The sequence below is a fragment of the Spea bombifrons genome, chromosome 4 (assembly GCF_027358695.1).
Source record: "Spea bombifrons isolate aSpeBom1 chromosome 4, aSpeBom1.2.pri, whole genome shotgun sequence".
NCBI lineage: Eukaryota > Metazoa > Chordata > Amphibia > Anura > Pelobatidae > Spea > Spea bombifrons.
The window spans coordinates 57,258,334-57,277,707 of NC_071090.1; the positions used below are offsets into that span (position 1 = coordinate 57,258,334).

The 19,374-nt window shown below is 39.4% G+C and overlaps 1 protein-coding gene across 2 annotated transcripts; it reads right to left on the reverse strand.

Annotated features, from left to right (window-relative positions):
• Window positions 1-779: 779 nt before the first annotated feature.
• On the reverse strand, window positions 780-17,584 carry PANX2 (pannexin 2). Of its 2 annotated transcripts, XM_053462423.1 has the most exons (4): window positions 17,305-17,584; window positions 16,594-16,932; window positions 3,799-5,244; window positions 780-1,589 (listed from the first exon to the last, which is right to left on the reverse strand). In XM_053462423.1, the coding sequence occupies exons 2-4, from the start codon at window positions 16,817-16,819 to the stop codon at window positions 1,216-1,218; spliced, it is 2,046 nt and encodes a 681-aa protein (XP_053318398.1). In that variant the 5' UTR covers window positions 16,820-16,932; window positions 17,305-17,584; the 3' UTR covers window positions 780-1,215. The 2 variants fall into 2 exon arrangements, with proteins under 2 accessions (XP_053318398.1, XP_053318399.1); XM_053462424.1 differs by lacking the exon at window positions 17,305-17,584 and having other exon boundaries at window positions 3,799-5,296; window positions 16,594-16,678.
• Window positions 17,585-19,374: the final 1,790 nt, after the last annotated feature.

Genomic DNA, 19,374 nt, shown 5'->3' on the forward strand with positions numbered 1-19,374 from the left:
CTGCCCTCACTACAATCAACTCATTCTCACCCAAGCAGTCATCCCCTACATCTCACTTCCCCCTCAAACATCAAAGAGTTTGTAAAGTTGTAAAAGCCACCTTCTGTGCCAGTATGTTTTAATGTTTGTCGGTGTCATTTTAATTTGTCCTTGTTGATTATTTTTACTGTACCCTATTGTAACAGCACTAGAGAAACTGCTGGTGCTAGTTAAATGCAAGTTAATGATGTATAGTTATCTGAAATCTACAATTATATGTCGGTTTTCTAAGCGGAACATCAGAAATTGATGCAAGAGAACATAGTCTGGCTCTTACCTATCTTTATCCGTTAAACAGAAATTGCAGAAAGTGGTTCCATCTGAAGGGTGAGAATAGATAGATATGGTAGGACTTGCTAACAATGGGATAGTATAGGTCTAAAATGGAGCACTGTTTCAGAAATATATGCAAAGTTATGTTGACTTTCCCTGTAATACCGTAATTGGGGCATTGGGGAACATTTGGCAAATTTCCAGGTATGACCATATATGTTAAAGATAAATCTAGTGATTAATTACATAAATTAAGACAATGTGCTTAAAAAATCCACTTGACATTAAAATATTTTCTCGAGGGGATTTTAAAATATATAATATATTCATAATTGCAGCATCACAGCAAAAACAGAATATAAAGTTATGGGCAGATGGTATTTAGTCTGTACAAGGATTGATGTGATCTATGAATCTTGAATTTGATACAATGTACAATGTGAACAGTCTAGTTTTATGGGCACTCTACTGAAACTGCTGCTTTCAAAGATATCCATTATTAAGGACATGCATATCAGTGATAAACACAGGATTTGATGATGGTGTAAGTATTTTGTTCATCTATATCATGTTGGCTCAAAAATAATTTTTAATACATCAGATGAACTGGTATCTGAATAGCATTTTTAAAGTAGTTGGAATGAAAAACAGTGGCTGTTGTAGTGAAGATCATTCAGCCTGTTTAAAACCTAGAATTCTGTTCAGAATCTGCTCGAGTTTTCTGTTGCTCTATCTAACATAACTTTATTTAACTTGTGCTTTACATTGCAATCTATACTAATTAATCGTTACATTGTCCTGACAGTAGTGACAGAGTTGTGCACTATAATTGCAGACAGCATATTTAGCAAATAATTTAACTCCCCATGCTCATGCAATGATTAGCACAGCAGTGTGATGTCTCTAGAAATCTGCAGAGCTTATAACGGACCTTGGTTCCTCATAAGGGGCTAACATTACTTTCTTTGGTGGTATTACAGAAATTATATCTCCAGGATCAGGGGAGGAAGACTCTCTGTCTATTAGATTAGCAACATGCTCGTCTCGATCTTCATATAAAGTGCTAATATGGAGTAATGGGTGTGTGGGATTTCGATTAAAGACAGTCATTGGTTCAGGCTTTAACTGACTAAGAGTTACAGTGGATGTTGCAGCTGTTGAACCTGACATATGATTATGACTGCAGGTTAGGAATGTCCCGGAGACAGATACATCTCTGCAGCTCTCGGATAAAGGGTGATTTTCTTTTTCTGGATCCTTTGTTGGTTTGGAGGTATCTATAAAGGAAACAGTGGCAAAAAAATTGACCGTTGAGCTTTGCAATCATACATTAAGTAGAATAAAGTCACTCATCCAGAAACTGAGCTAAGCAATACATTACTTCAAATCTCTGTGTTATGAATTATCCCAAAAACTGCATGCTTTTTCTTTGTATTTCAGACATGACAGGAAAGTGGTAAGTAATGAAATATGTATATACAATTTCCTGATCTACAAAGCAAGAATTATTTCCTTGTTCGTTGTAATGAATATGTTTAACATAACAAAAAACACCTAAAGTAGGGTGTTTCCACCCCGGTTGCTGCTCACTAGGGGGTGCCACCACGCCGGCTTAAAGCCAATCAAGGGAGCGGGAGGTCTGTTAATGCAGACCTCCGATCCTGCTCCTTTGCGATGTGCGCGGCAACTGATGCTATGCGTTGGGATTTGATGTCATATCCCGGCGCACAACACTGAAGCCATGCCCATCGCGCTCACTGCACCAGAAGGACACAGAAGAAGAAGAGCCAAGAGGAAGAAAGAAGAGGAAAGGTAGGAAAACATTCAGTGAGAGTGGATTAGTAAGTGTGTGAGAGTGTGTTATGCTGTAGTTTATGCTGAATGTTTGTGAATGAATGTTTGTGTACGAATGTTTGTGTGTCTGGGATAGCATGGATATGTAAGTGTGGGGGTAGCATGACATAGGGAGGCTATAATCACACTCCTATCATGCCCATGTTCCAGTATGTACTGTTGTTGATTTTTTTTTGTCCAATTTTGGTGTGTTAACCACACTTTTATTAAAAGTAACACACCAAAATTCAATAACAATATTAATATATATATATATATATATGATTGCTAACAGCAATCACACTCCTATCATGCCCAGACAACCAGTACATGCTAGAACCTGGGCATGATAGAGGTTTGACTGCTGTTAGCAATCACATGCCAAGTCATCTAGTACATACTGGAATCTGGGTATGCCTGGGCATGATAGGATTGTGATTGCTGTTAACAATCGTATATATATTTATATTAACATTGTTATTGAATTATTTTGTCTAATTTTGGTGTGTTACTGTGTTTTTTTTTTGTTTTTGTTTTTAAAGGTGGGAGGGTCATTTTCGGTTTCGGCCAAGTGAATGCAGAATTTTCAGTTTCGTTCCAGAATTTTCATTTTGGTGCTTCCCTGCTATATACTAAGCCAGACACTGAAGTGGTAGGCCTACACCACATCAATGTTTGTTTTAGTATATAGTGATAGGGGTTATGCTGCATTATTGTCAATGTCCAGCCCAATGTATAGTGATAGGGATTACGCTGTACCACTGTCAAAGTGTGCCTCAGTATATAGTGATAGGTGTTATGCTGTACCACCTCAGTGCGTGCCTCAGTATATAGTGATAGGTGTTACGCTGTACACCCGCCAGTGCGTGCCTCAGTATATACTGATAGGTGTTATGCTGTACCGCCATCAGTATATAATGACAACAGTTATGCTGTACCCCGTCAATGTCTGCCTCAGTATATAATGATAACAGTTATGCTGTAACCCTGTCAATGTCTGCCTCAGTATATAATGATAACAGTTATGCTGTACCCCTGTCAATGTTTGCCTAACGATAGAAGCTATGCAGTTTCAAAGTGTGTGTGTTTGTGTGTGGGGGGGTGCCACATACAGGATCCGCCCCAGGGGCCAAATACTCTAGGTACACCCCTGTTTGTGAGACATAGATGATTATAATTTCCATCCAAAAATGTTTTCCCAACAAATGTGAGTGTCAAGTTGTCTTTGTATATACAGTATGTTTTCTACACAAGGATTCAGAATTTCATTTAAATGTCTTTAATATAAGTAGTTGTTGACTGTTACTGTGATGGCCTTTCATTTATTTTTTCTAATATTTGTCAAATTTATTTCTATGGAAAATTTTCCATAATGCTTTTTAGTTGTTAACACTTTAATAAAAAAACTGATATTTGGGCTCCTTCTTCAAGTAATTTTAATTCATACTAGTGTGGAGTAAAATAAAAAGGGAATGGGGAAAGAACACCGGTACCCCTCCACACATAACAGATGGATAACCCTCTTGTGTACATCATTACTAAAACACATCAAAGTGTTTTGATTAAGGAAGCATTGCAATGTGCTATTCATATTACCAGTAATTATGCACTTTCCTGTCTGATGACTATGGGGACATTTTCACAGCGTCTTACCTTTCAGATTAGATGACGCATTCATATGTTTCTCTTGATTTAGAAATCCACTTTCATGGCTGTCAGACAAGGCAATGGGAGCAGTATCGATTATTTCTGAATTAGATTTTTTGTTGCCCAGAACATATGGGTGGACATCCAGTGAGAATTGACGAGCATGTTTTTTGTCACTGTTGTGGTTAGTGATGGTACTTGTGTCAATTTTTTGAGGCAATATCTGTGAAGAGGATTTGGAAGATGCTTCTAAGAGAGGGGCTATTAAGCTGTCTGTTGCGGTTTTTCGTCTCACTGGTTTAAGTTTGTCAGGTTTGCTGTTTTCAACCTTCATTATGGCCAATTGTTCTTTAAAGGGTTGAGGGAGAGGGTTGCTGCTTGGAATCCACTTCATTTTCTTCCTCGGCCTTTTTATAACAAGCTGTTCATTGACATCTATGTCAGCTGGATCAGCACTGGGGTCTACTGTCTGCATTCCTGAATCACGCATTGTGGGTGTGGCATCATAATTAGACTGGGCCAATGCTGCAAGAAGTTGCCGAACAACATTGTCGTACATCAGGTCACTCTCATTTGTAATAAAATCCAGGCGGTTTAGAGACTTGATGTGGTCACGGTTTTCATTGCAAAACAGAGCAAGAATATTTATATCGCAGAACTGTGATTTTTGCCACTGTTTCTTAGTTTTTATGCCAACTTTGTTTAGCTTGTCAAAAATGAAGTTGGACTTCCGTACAATGAAAAGGTGAATTAAATTGATGAGAATGATTAAGTTCATAAAACTAAGAAGGAAAATATCTACTGCAGCAATAATTCTCTGGAGCTGAACAGATGGCAACTTGCAGTTCATTCTTATGAATAGTTTTGAGTTGCTGGTTTTATGGTGGGGCTCCCCTAGGGCACATGTAAACTCATTCTGTTTTTGGGTTGCATAATAGATGCTTAGATAAGTAATCGGGATAATGCTTAAAAATATAATGAGCAAATGTCGTGCCAAGTACAATTTGGCTAAAAAGTTGCTTCGGCCTCTTCTTTCTAGGTATTTTTCAAAGAGATTCTGTTCAGGACTTTTTTCTTTCTCTGCATTCTCTATGATCTCCCTCTTCTCTCTTTCCGTGATGCCTGGTCCTTTTGATTGAATTTGTTTTTCAATTTTGGGGGCTCGTCCCTCTGCAGCTCGATGGTAACAGTTGTCGATTTCTTGAAGCAGAAAATTCAGCTCTGAAGTTAGCCTTGTTGAGGCGAGAAACTCCCAACCCAAAGCCGGAATATACATTATCCCTGCAAATGCCAGTAGAGCATAGGGAAGAAACTTATGCTCAAACAATGAAGGCCATTGACTGGTGTTCACTCCTGGTAGGGCATCTTTAAGCTCTGTCCAGCAAAATCCTCTGGCATACAAGGCTTGATCGCGGGTGAAGTTGTCTGGTGTATAGCAATATATAGGCTCCTCTGCATAACAGAGAAAAAAGTCACTGCTGTGGTTTAGCCTACAAATGAAACTCTGAAAAATAAATATATTTAAAATTATAGAATTTTTTAATTGTGGTATATCATAATAAGCATTATGCCCCTACAAAATGTAGTATTTTTGCTCCACATCTTAACTCCAAAACTTAAGGCATATTGCCTAGAAACATTAGCGGCATTCCAAATTACATATCTACAGATAACTATTTAAATGTTTCATTTTCCCAAAATGTATATGTACATGAAGCGTCTGTTGTAGTATATTCAAATGGCATTCATTTATTTATCACACCACTAATTTTAACTAAGGTTAATTGATGCTTTCACTAACGGCCAAGATGCTGCAGAGATTTCCAAACCTACCTTAGTCAGCTACATACTGTGAACTTGGTATGTATTTATCCACACCACAGTGCATGCCATTCCCAAAAGGCACACCCAATCCTAGTGATCACCTTCATTCCGAGAGATCCAAAGTTGCAGTGCAACTTGGTGTCCATGAGGATGCACAAGATCACAAGGAGTCTAATAGGAACACAGACCTTTAAAGCACACATATGTTGGTATACTACTTGTTATTTACTTATACTACTTATTTCTGTACATTTGTTTTACCTGTATATCAGGACCTCTGACTTATAATAGTGTCCTATCTTATCACCCCACAGTCTCTGGGTACATTTCTCAGACCTAAAAAGGGAACAGAATACTTCTACAGCAGAAATCAAGCTAATATTTGTTTTTTTAATCAATATACCAGGACTTTAATTATCTAAATAGTCCTGCATATCAATGACAAGAACAAGCTGTTGAAAAGAAGTATTGGTATTTTTTAATAAGTTCATACAAATACAGTGAGTATTATTGCAAATAATGGTAATTTATCTTAATGGGAAGTAGGTGTCGTGAGGAACATATACATCTCCTATTCAGTGGAGTAGATAAATGACTTCCTTTGCACATTAAAACATGTGTATGATCATCTAATATGAGGGCCATCTCCTGTGGTACCCACTGATGGATGTTTTTGATATTACGGTAAAATATTAAAATGAACACCTCATTGACAGCTGGTTGGTACTTGAACCCTAGTAAGTAGTTGCTTATGATCAATCTGCATCAGTTGTTTTGAAGTAGTATACAAAATGGCTAAATTGATTTTTTCTCTTTTATGTCTTGCTTTATCCCAGTAAAAACTGTCGGCATAAAAAGAAGGATGAATTCCTTTATGTATAATGAAATCTCCTCGACTTAACACTTACTTTTTTAATGTTTTTTTCTCATAACATGATGAGCAATGACAAAGAGCAACAATACATCCTGGCTCCTAATAAATTGTGCTCCAACAAAAAACATACTGTACATACATTAAGTTATGTCTACAGGCTAAAAGATTTAATACTTTTGTGCTACACAACAAAAATGGCCATTTACCCAATATCTAATTGTGTCTTTGTACAGATGGTTAAGCATTAAATTTATAATCTGTACATGAAAAAAAAAATGTCACAAAGGAATATGTAGCTTCAAACAATAATGCACACAAGAGAAATCTACCATCTGTTAGAAATGCTTCTGGAGGTAAAATAATGTATTTGGCTTGATAAAATGCTATTTGTGGTAGCTGCACAAGGTAGCTGCAAAGAGCTTCTAACATGTTTGGAAAAACACTTCATTTTAATAATTGTTAATTGCAGAAGCAATACGTAATGGGTACTCTAATCAAGATTTCTGTCATGAGTATTGGTTTTAAAAATATAGAATTTTGGTTTTCAAGCATTTACAGTTTTCATGTAATACAATGTGTGACAACTGAATTACCTTTTTTGGTCAATAAAAGGTTAATGGTTATTTCGTATTTTTTCTCAGGAATTAGATAAAATAATTAAAGCTTTGATAATGAATAATAATTCATCTAGAAACTAAAGTTTGTTTTATAGGCAGCTTTGAATTTGTTTGCAACAAAGTGGTAGCTATGGTGTTGCATTATGGATATATAATAAAAAATACAGGATTAAAAATATAACTAATTATGTGGCTCTGTTATACGAGTCCCTGACCATTTCACCTCTACAGAGCTTTTGTGAAATACACAATTTAAATGTAAATTAAATGCAGCTATGTGGCCAGTATTATAAAAGGATTGTGAACAATGACTTAAAGTGGATATTACCAGCCACTTCATTGACCAGTAAACAGATGGGCACATTAAATCAAAGCAATTTCCCCGATTCCATCATTCCCAGTTATAAGTGCCATTTCCTGCCCACAGTCACCGTTCTGCCTTCATGTCTTTCTTCTCTCCTTGTGTAGCCTAGCCATTATTGTCCCTTTTCTTCATGTCTGTTTATGTCTCTCATCCACCAATGACCAATTAGTTAATCCATTCCCCCAATACATTTTTGTATCTTCTTCTAAAAAATAAATATGCTGGTAGTGAATGACTGTATACGCCTATCTTTAGTGGGGCATTGGAACACCAAGAAGAAACACTTACATGCATACTTATATTTCGTTAAGGGACCTCACCCTTAAGAAAGTACCTTTTTAAATGCAGCTGGCAACTGGGTCTAGTCAAGAACTGGGGAACCACGGCTCTCCATCCATGATTGCACAGCAGCTCCTGTTACCCAAAGCCAGCCATAGCCCTGGTGTGAATATATAGAAAAAAACACTAAAAAATGGGGTTCTGCTCAAAGGCTTTTTGGTTCAGTCAACATTGAGTTTAATAGACTTCGACAGTATAAGGGAACATAGACAGAACTCAGCTTTGAGTATGACGTTTGTACACAGTGACATTTGAGTTGACTCATCCTTTAGTGAACAGACTCCCATGAAGCATACACGTGTTCAGAACACACCTGCTTTGCATTAAATACTCAGGTGAAATTCTGAAATCTTGTTTATATACATGTTCAAATTCTACATTGAAATAAATCTACACTGCTATCGAGAGAATAATAAAAATACCAATATGAAAAATACATGTACATGACTCTCATGATATAATTACTACAACATAAATAATATACGGCCTATGCAGAGGAAATGGCGTAAGTGTGTGTGTCTGTTATAAAGCATAACCAGTAGGCTCTGTTGAGTGTTTTCCCTCTGTCATTGGTGCATTATTAATAGATTGCTGCATTGTACTGCAGCAGAACTCCAGTTTGCAAAATACAGCAGAAGCTGAAAGTGCTAAAGATGCCATTTCATGCAGAACATTAATCTGCATGTTTCGACCCAAATAATAGACTTTATTAGGTCAGCATCAGCATACACCAATCAGCAATAACATTATGACCACTGACAGGTAAAGGGAATAACACTGATAATCTTGTTATCATGGCACCTGTCAATGGGTGGATTATTTTAGGCAGCAAGAGAACATTTCGTCATCAAAGTTGATGTGTTAGATGTGGGCAAGCAAAACAATCTGAGTAGCTTTGACAAGGGCCACACTGTGATGGATAGACAACTGGGTAAGAGCTTCTCCTAAAACTGCAGTTCTGGTGGGGTGTTCCGGGTCTGCAGTGGTCAGTACCTCTGAAAAGTGGTCCAAGGAAGGAAAAGTGGTGAACTAGGGACAGGGTTGTGGGCGGCCAATGCTCATTGATGCACGTGGAGGGGGGGCAAAGGCTGGCCCGTGTGGTCAAATCCAACAGATGAGCTACTGTAGCTGAAATTGCTGAAAAAGTTAATGCTGGCTCTGATAGAAAGGTATCAGAACACACAGTACATCACAGTTTGTTGCTTATGGAGCTGTGTAGCCGCAGACCAACCAGGGTGCCCTTGCTGACCATTGTCCACTTCTGAAAGCACCTACAATGGGCACGTGAGCATAAGAACTGGACCATGAATCAATGGAAGAAGGTGGCCTGGTCTTATGAATCACGTTTTCTTTAACATCAAGTGGATGGCTGGGTGCATGTGTGGCGCTTACCTGGAGAACACCTGGCACCAGGATGCATCCATTGTTTCCCCTACCTTGCAAATTACAGGACTTACAGGATCTGCTGCTAATGTCTTGGTGCCATGCTCCGATGGGTCAGGACTGTTCTGGTGGCAAAAGGGGGACTTACTCAATATTAGGCAGGTGGTCACAATGTTATGGCTAATGGATGTATATGGATAAGTAAACTGCAACTCTACAGCTCTGCTATCAGACTTGTATACCAAAAGAGTGACATTCTTTGTTACATGCCTCCATGATGTCACCTTGTCCTGTTCAGTGGTCAATGCCACAAACTAGGTTTCAAGCACTAACCAATTTCTGCACTAGTATGCAAATAACACTGTATTGTGCTTGCCCTAACACAATCTAGGGGTGGAGCGGTTGTATGCCCTTTCCTATGTTTCCACGTGCTCAATATGCATATTTTTGAAAAAAGTTTCAAGTTTTCATTTTCAAATGATTAGTGTATAATTATTCATGTTTGGTGGGTACTAAAGCTTGTGCAGGTATTTCTTACCATGATACCTACCTGCCGAACAAAACAACTTTCAAGAAATACGATGTTGCAAAATTTGTTTTGTGACACAGTTTAACACTTTCTTTACTGACAGTGTATTTGGCCCAAAACCCCAAGACTTTTTCATGATTTTTATGCAATGTGTACCCACACAAATTATACACTGTTTTTTCTAGGATATGTAGTTTTCTTTTGATACCATTTTAGATGTATAGTGCAACGATTGGCATGAATAATACATTAAAATAATATAAATATTAACATATTTTACTTTGATAATGGCCCCCAAACCAGTTCACTTGGCCAAAATACCACAAAATATATTAATGTAAGTGTCTTGAATCTGAAAAGACCCAACATGCATAGGTTTTCTTTTCTTTTTTTTTATGGGGCACAAAATGGAACATGCCCATTCTCTTTTGCTAACTTGACATTTTCAAGTCCAGCAGCTAAAAATACCCCCACCACCAATCATGGCAAAGGGAGCCCTAATGTTAATTTTTGTTGCTTTTTTCACCAATGTAATTGTAGAGAAACCCATCAAAGTGTATTCAGCTGCATCTCCAGATTACAGAAATACTCCACATGCATAGGTTTTTTTTAAAATATTTTTTAAATCTATAGGGCATACTACATGACACATTCATTTCATTGCAGAACAGCACACAAAGTAAGCAAGGTAGGCACACAGAAAATAAAGGCTTAAATGATAATACACTATGTAAACACAGTATAGATGGATAAATGGGGCATCATCTGCATTGAGATCGCGAGGCATCCATTCCTAAAGTTGAGAGGCACACAACTTCCAACATGGGGGAGCATGAATAATTTTGCTACAATGTTTATTATACTTTTCTAAAGCTGCTGGTTGGTCTCTGGCCGATCAGCAGCACTCACAATGGATGAATGGAGTGTCACACTCATTGAGAATGCAAGGCATTCATAAAAGACCATTCATTGTGTGCAGTCCCATTGCCAGATGATCATAGCGTCTTTAGCACGTGGATTGGTCAGTATTATATTTTCGCATAACACCAGACCCATAGCTTCATAATCAGTGCCCATAATTACTGATTGCAGGTCCATGTGTAAAAATTATAAATCTTCCAATCTGTGCTTATTATGACAATTTTTTTACAATAATATTTTCAAAGACAATAAAGAAAATCCATATGTATATTGACACATATTCAGACTTGAGACCTGATATCAGATATGTTCATATCATCTGATAGATCATTTAATGCTGTAGTTTCAAAGAGATTATGCAATATTAGAATCTTTTAAAACAAATGGTGAAATCCATTGAAATACACTTTACTTTCCTAAACTAATACTTCTTCATAATCTTTACTTTTGTAAAATACAATTCCAATAGGTGGTAGGTTTAATTGGAACACATCAACCCTGCTTAACAAGTGTATGCAAAACAAAGGCACCCAATGGATTTGACCTTGAACTAGTTATGTAATCTCAGCATAACTAACAAAAATACAAAGTCATAATTACAAGGATACACATTAAAATATAGCTTGTAGCATGCTAGGCATTTCATTATTTACCTAAATATATTTATTAGAACTGCATGCCTTACAATATAATACCAAAACATTTTTGTCGTAGAATGATGATAACAGCAAAAACACATAATAATCTATAATGCCAGTAACAGAACACACAACACAGAAGATTATATAAAGGCCAGTTTTGAAAAGCAGTAAAATTGGAGCAATCAGACAGGGGATTTTATTGGTTGCTTTAGTAACTTATCACTTATCACCTAGCACCTGAATTACCGTATTCTTTATACATATACCATTGTGCTCTGCTGCAAACACCAGAGCACAATACCTAATGCTACATTTATGGTACTCCCCTTAATGTGTTAAGAGACATTACTATTAGTTTTAAACCAACATAATTTTTTAGCAGTTTATAGACATGCTTTTTTTGTTTTATGAGTTTACATTTATGCCATCCATCTGCTTTTACATATTAGGTTATGCTGTGATCTGTACATCGCAGATCTATTAGACAGGTATGTTTCTGCTGCCATATGACAAGAACTGCATCTTCTTTATCCATTAAACGAATAGCGAAAGCTGTCCATTGCATATATTCTTTAAATATGAAGCTCAAAATAGGATAAAACTAGTGGTGGGATTCAGCCGGTTCGCGCAAACCGTTTCTTAATTACCCAATTATAGGCCGCACATTCCCCCCCACTTAAAGTGGTTGCGCAGCCTATAATTGGGTTTAGGATCCAGATCCCCCGCGGCGCTGCAGGGGACTTGGATCTTCCTTTCCGGCAGCAGCGGACGTCTGTGCGATGCAGACAACCCCGCTTCTGCTGGCGGCTCCAACCATCCTCCTCACTGAACGGGGCTGTCACCGCCCACAAAGATCACTGAGTCGTGCTGGCCAGCTGACTCAATTCTATTTCAGATCAATGGGGACGTCTTCTTAAAATGCCACCCCTGTCGATTCGAAATAGAAGTGAGTCAGCAAGCGCCGCTCAACTTTCGTGGGCGGCACCAGCGCTGCTCAATGACCTTTGTGGGCGGTGCCAGCCCGGTTCAGTGAGGAGGGTGGGTGGAGCCGCTGGCAGCAGCAGCGGATGTTTGACAGCGGGAATCCAACAGAGTGCATATCGGGGTCTTTGGTCAGGTAAGTTGAAGTAACTGGGGGCATGCTTGGCAGTGGGAGGCTGGGACAAAGATGGCTATGGGAGACTGGGGGCAAAGGCAAACTCTGTCCCCAATTTCCTATAGGCATCTTTGTCACTAAATAGCTTCCCATAGTCCCATGTTTAGTGACAAAGATGCCTATAGGAAACTGGGGGCAAAGGTAAATTCTGTCCCCAGTTTCCTGTAGCCATCTTTGTCACTAAACATGGGACTATGGGAAGCTATTTAGTGACAAAGATGCCTATGGGAAACTGGGGACAGAGTTAATTAATGTGATTAATTAATGGTAATTTAAAGTATGCACTGGTGTTTTTTGGAGGTTTGCTGGAGATTTTTTTAATGTGACAAATGCATTTGATAAAACATCAAAGGAGGCATCATAGATTTGTAAAAAAAAAATACTTTTTGAAAAAAAGTTGAAAACGGCATATACCAATTTGAGCCAAATAGTTTCTTGCAGCTTTCACCTTGTTTTCAAGAAGTAGATTTACAAAAATGTTTAGTGGCTCTTTGTTTTATTAATAGCATTTGTCACATAAACAATTCACAATCAATTATCTAAAAAGCACCAGTGCATACTTTTTCCAGACTTCTATTGAACACTTTGAACTGCTTTTTTTTTGCTAAACAGCTTGAAATGGTTCAAAGTGCATTTTTTACAGTAGATTTTACTTATTTATGTGTGACTGTCTGAGTCTCTGTGTGCGAGAGAGACTGCCTGAGACTGCCTGAGTCTCTGTGTGTGTGTGTGAGAGACTGCCTGAGTCTCTGTGTGCGTGTGTGAGAGAGAGAGACTGCCTGAGTCTCTGTGTGTGTGTGTGTGTGAGAGAGAGACTGTGTGTGTGAGAGACTGCCTGTGTGTGAGAGAGAGACTGTGTGTGTGAGAGAGACTGCCTGAGTCTGTGTGTGAGACTGCCTGAGTCTGTGTGTGTGTGAGACTGCCTGAGTCTGTGTGTGTGTGAGACTGCCTGAGTCTGTGTGTGTGTGTGACTGCCTGAGTCTGTGTGTATGTGAGAGAGAGACTACCTGTGTGAGTGTTCGAGAGACTGCCTGTGTCTCTGTGTGTGTGAGACTGCCTGAGTCTCTGTGTGTGTGTGAGAGATTGCCTGAGTCTCTGTGTGTGTGAGAGAGACTGCCTGAGTCTGTGTGTGTGTGAGAGAAACTGCCTGAGTCTGTGTGTGTGTGAGAGAGACTGCCTGAGTCTGTGTGTGTGAGAGACAGAGAGAGACTGCCTGAGTCTGTGTGAGACTGCCTGAGTCTGTGTGTGTGTGAGAGAGACTGCCTGAGTCTGTGTGTGTGTGTGAGACTGCCTGAGTGTGTGTGTGTGTGTGAGAGAGACTGCCTGAGTCTGTGTGTGTGTGAGACTGCCTGAGAGTGTGTGTGTGTGAGAGAGAGATACTGCCTGAGTCTGTGTGTGTGTGAGAGACTGCCTGAGTGTGTGTGAGGTTTTTATTTTTTAGTACGAAATCTCGGAAGTGGTTACTAAAAAAATTGAATCCCACCACTGGATAAAACTCATTATTATCATTATTATCCCAGTACTCCTCTCCCTAGATTATATATATATATATATATATATATATATATATATATATATATATATATATATACACACACATATATACACATATATACACCAAACAGAAACAATATGTAAGCCTACTTCAAGTTTGTCCTATGAGGGCTTGGAGATTTAGTGCCTGTGGTTCTGGTTTCATTTTGAAAGGCTTATATAACTAAAACACATTGATTGTTTCATTTTTCTGGGTACCAGATGCTGCGTGTGTTGTAGAAACAGCATTATATAATCATAAATACAATCTAATATAAATCTGCAGTGAACACTCAGGACAGTGACTACCGTATTTGCTCGATTATAAGACGACCCCACAAAACCTGAATATTAACTTATGAAAAAAAGAAAAAGCCTCAATATAAGACGACCTTATAGGAAAAAAGTTTTACCAGTAAATGTTAATTCATGTAAACTATGTGAACAATTTTTTTTTTATTGAAAGCTATGAGTGAGAAAAATATTTTTTTTTATTTCATTTTTTTTCAACCTGCCCCCCCAGTTATGCACATCTGCCCCCTGGCTTGCCACTCTGCCCCAGAAATGCCTTTTAACCCTCTAAATGCCACTGTGCCCCATGATATGCCTGTTGACCCCCTATGTGCCACTCTGCCTCCAGAATCGCCTTATACCCCTATTTGCCACTCTGGCATTTAGGGGGTTAAAAGGCATATCATAGGGCAGAGTGGCATATAGGAGGTATAAGGCACTTCAGGAGGCAGAGTGGCATTAAGGGGGTTAAAAGGCATTTCACAGAGCACTCTGCCTCCAGAAATGCCTTATGCCCCCCATTTAACACTCCCTCCCCCTCCTCCAAACTTACCGGAGCTTCTGAGTCCCCGGTGCATAGTCCGGGCAGCGTGTAGAGCTCTACGCGATTCGCGTAGACAACTTCAGCTGCAGCCGGGAGGAGGCGCGGTTAGCAGCGGGGGTTGTCTGCGTCCATTGCTTAGACCTTCCCCGGCTGTCAGAGATCACTGGGAACTCTGCCCGGACTAAGCACCGGGGACTCAGAAGCATCGGTAAGTTTGGGGGGGGCGTCTAGAGACAGGAGGATCCAGGTCCCCTGCATCGCTGCGGGGGATCTGGATCTTAGTCTCATAGTCAGACCTAGTTGAGGTCTGATTATAAGATGACCCCGATTATAAGAGCATTTGCCCTGGAAAAACCTTGTCTTATAATCGAGCAAATACGGTATTTGAAAGGCAGCTGTGAAACTTCGATCTGTTCAAAGCGCAAACGGACTTAGATGAAATGTGTAAGAACACATTGTTAGAATACTCCTTTTTATAGGGTAAACCATATTCATTGTGACGGTCCAAGTTAGATCTTCCAACTGGATTGGCCCTTTATAACACATGTGAACTCCTTGGCTAGTTAATATACCAATTGTATATTGTGCTTTCTAAAGACAAGTTGGGAAATATTTTCATAAAATTGTTTTGGAAGAGCCAGCAAATTAGTTTTTTGTTGTTTTTTTCTTTTTCTTTTGAGAAATAGATGTTAATAATAGACATCTCTCATTTCTGGCAGTTAAATTGAAATAGATATCCATGACAGTGATTTAATTTATCAGATTCATATTGGAACATGAATGTATGTATCAATCTAATCTAATTTTACATATTCAAGATGCTATATGGGTCACAGATACTTCAGATGTGGATCATATTGTGTACTGTACCTAGAGGATAGCACCTTATTGTTGAGGCCTCTGAAGGTGGGGTGATTAGTTCCTTCTAGATTGCAATTGGTTCTAACTGGTATTTAATTGTCATTACTAACACAAGGAAGCAAAATTTGAGCCACTTGCGAGCCAGAACTCAGCATAGGACAAGCTATGAGACACAACCTCTATGTACTTTTCCTGGGCTTATACAGACAGTATTTTGCATGCTCAATCACATGCTGTGTATTGCGGCAGGAAATGTAAATTCTCATGGGCCTCATTTCAGCGATTCAATGGAAGATGTGGCAGTGGCTTTGAGGAGCTTTGCTTGAACATTATTAAATGCATCACTATAAGACTAGTCAGTATAGCATCATTACCATCTTTTAATTATGAGCAGGGAATGTTTTCTGCCAAACTACTATTTGTGCACCTGGCAACTGTCACAGATTGTTAGGAAAGGCCCCTGTTTGACTTCACGTGCAAGGATCATACTGTCTAGGTTTTAATTTCAGTACTTATTTTGAAGATTATTACAGAATTAGATGTCATCTTTCAAAAAACAGGGCATTTACTAGTATGATTTATATTACAAAATACCTATTCACCAATGGATTTTCATTTACATAACTTTTTTTTTGGACTATTTGTCAGAGTATCATCAGATGCATTAATCTACATAACATAGCGCTTGGTAACCAGAGGCTATAGACCAGCATCAAGCAGTTCAGCTATAGAAGTCCAAAGTCCATTGCGATCATGATCCAATGCAAGCAAAATACACCAGAGGCCTCTACTTCTACATTGAGGTATTTTTGGTATATTGCCACTGGCTTAAATTTCATGTTAGAACTATAAATCACATTATTATTGAGGAGCTGCAACTGTACATATACTAATACATACATTATGAAACCAGGCAACACTCACCTGCAAAGTTCTTTGTGAAAACCAAGGTTACGAGGAGTATGGGAATGAGTACAGTGCCAATGATAACCACACGATCAAAGGGTAGCTCCAGCTTTAGCTGAACCATAAGAGCTGCCAGAGACCCCATTTTATCATCCTGCTGCCCAGGAAGGATCAGTTCCTTCAGTTTTTCTCCAGCCAACAAAGCAGTAGCCATATCGGGGTGGTTATCAATGATATGTTGCATAAGCGTTTGAGATTCCTGTTGGGCACTCCTCTCCCCTGCTTTTATGTGTTGTATTATCAGAGATTAATGGAGTAGAAGCAGATTGCTCCTGACAGAAGTCAAGCTTGCAGAGGCTGGGACACAGGACCAAAACATGTAAAAAATAAAACAAGGACATAAGTCAAATCAAACACAGCAATGCCATTCCCACCCTGGGTAACACTGACCTTGATCAACCCTGCTAATTCAATGCAGGGACAGGTATGCATGCATTCAAGGTACAAAGAGAATACTTCAAATGAAATATCCCATGTACAGTTAAATAATCTTATTTTAATACATGCAAAACATTTACATTTTACATTTGTGAAACGGTAAAGGTATAGTAACAAAAATAGACATCAAAAGAAACAACTGCAGTAAACTGCATCCCTACACAACAAGAAATACAACCAGTATATTAGCTGCAAGCAGATGTGTGTGTATATATATATATATATATTTACCTGGTGTGTGTTCCCTGAGTTCCAAAAAGGTGATGGATAAGACAGCTGCCATCTACAAATTTCAGGCAGCTTGAAAACTTACATTTCATGTCATAGCCAGCCAGAAAATCTTGAAATCAGACTGAATGAAGCGAGATTGTCATTCGACGGGAAACCTAGCTGGAATGTTCTATGAGTACCGGTCTGCAACCTCTATTAATCACAATAAAAACACACAGAGGACGCAGTGTCTGTTAAATTATTGGAAGCAAGAGAGAATTCAGTCGCGATCCTTATGATCAGAAGAAAAAATACATCAGTAACTGCAGGCTCCAGAAAGGAGGCGGGTTCTATGACTGTGGTTTAGCTTTGCAAGCTGTAATGCTTCATGCAATGATCTGTGCTCGGTATAACGCTTCCTCATAGAGACAGGATCAGATAGGCTATTCCATTCACATTGTGCCTGGTTATTTTAGTGAACGCCTTATGTTAACTGCAAATTGTGCAGTGGGGGGTGTATTATAAAAAAAAAACCCTGCTATGCCCTAGCTTGAGTAATTTTGAGTCTACTACATTACTATATAATAAATCTGATTTAAAGACTGTCTGAGGTCAATGTACATATCAATTCAATTTTAAAATAAGTGATGATAGTTAGACTTGGGTACCGGCCAACTCTTCGTGTACATTTTTTGTGTTCGTTTTTTGTAGAAGGGGTTAATACGGGGTTAATGCGATACGCACTACGCAGCAGCTTTGGCGCCAGGTTTTTAAAGGTCCATACGAGCAACTCTATTGGTCGCCGGCAGGGGCCTCCTCTGCTATCAACCAATGAAAGGCAAGTGCACTTCATTGGTTGATGGCAGACAAGCCCTCTGCTGGCGACCAATAGAGTCGCTTGTACGGACCTTTAACTCTTGGAGCGGGGAGACCATGGTCTCCCCAGGCCAAGTTCCGCAGTAAGAAGTTAAAGGCCCCTGCAGGGTACCAATAGAGTCGCTTGCACGGCCCTTTAACTCCTGACGGGGAACTTGGCCTATCTCCCCGCTGCAAGAGTTAAAGGTCTTTAACTCCTGACGGCGAACCTACAGCTTTCTCCTCCCGTTATCTACGCAGCATCGCAAGGGTTAACGGGAGCAGAAATCCCTAGGTTCGCCGCCAGGAGTTAAATGGCCGTGCGGGCGACTCTATTGGTCGCCTGCAGGGGCCTCTTCTGGCATCAACCAATTGGATCTGTAACTCTTGGAGCGGGGAGACAGGCCAAGCCCCTGCAGGTGACCAATAGAGTTGTTCGCACAGCCCTTTAACGTCTGACAGCGAACCTACGGATTTCCGCTCCTCTTAACCCCTGCAATGCTGCGTGGATAAGGTAGGCTAGATGGGGAAGGGACCAGGGTGATTAGTAAACGAAGATTCTTCGTGTTGTGTGTCTTCGTATACGTTTTGCCACCGCCATGTTCGGTATATATTCGGTATTCAGGCTGAACAACAAAAACGCATCCTTTTCATGTTCGCCCGAATACAAATGCACAAGTCTAATGATAATCATATGGTATGCTTAATAGCAGGTTACACATAATACCATTACTGATTTGTCCCAGGCTGGTCCAAATTCTTCACACAGGGCCAGTCCAAATTAGGCCTGCACACTCCTGGAGACAGGGGTTACATGCCAGTAACTTTACTTCCACCAGTTATACTTTCCATAATTTTATTCCATATGACATCTACAGCATAACCAAGTATAAACAGGCATACCATGTAAAGTAAAGTAAGTACTGAACTAACACACCACTGAATGAACAATCATACACAGAAACAAAACACAATACATAGAGGTAACAGTAACCAAGGTGAAAAGCAATAACGAGTTCCAGGGGTGCAAAAAGAGCAAGTGTTGAGATGGGATGGTACACAGCGGAGGCTGCCCAGAGGGAGGCAATTGCTCCCGGGCCAGTCAGAAAGTCTTCACAAAAGGCCCTTCGACATCAGACTGGTCCTTTGTAAACAAATTTAGAACAGCCCTGGGAGAAAGGAACGTATCATGACGTTACATGACCCAGTGGTTAGGCTGCTTGCATGATTTGTGAG

Bases quoted from the DNA above. Each gene is read 5' to 3' on its own strand.
- PANX2 (XM_053462423.1), bottom strand. From the start codon at position 16,819: ATGCAACATATCATTGATAACCACCCCGATATGGCTACTGCTTTGTTG. The intron at 5,245-16,593 runs GTGAGTGTTGCC...TCTGTTATGCAG, and splicing joins TTTCACAAAGAACTTTGCAG to AGGAGCCTATATATTGCTAT. The intron at 1,590-3,798 runs GTAAGACGCTGT...TTTCCTTTATAG, and splicing joins TGCGTCATCTAATCTGAAAG to ATACCTCCAAACCAACAAAG.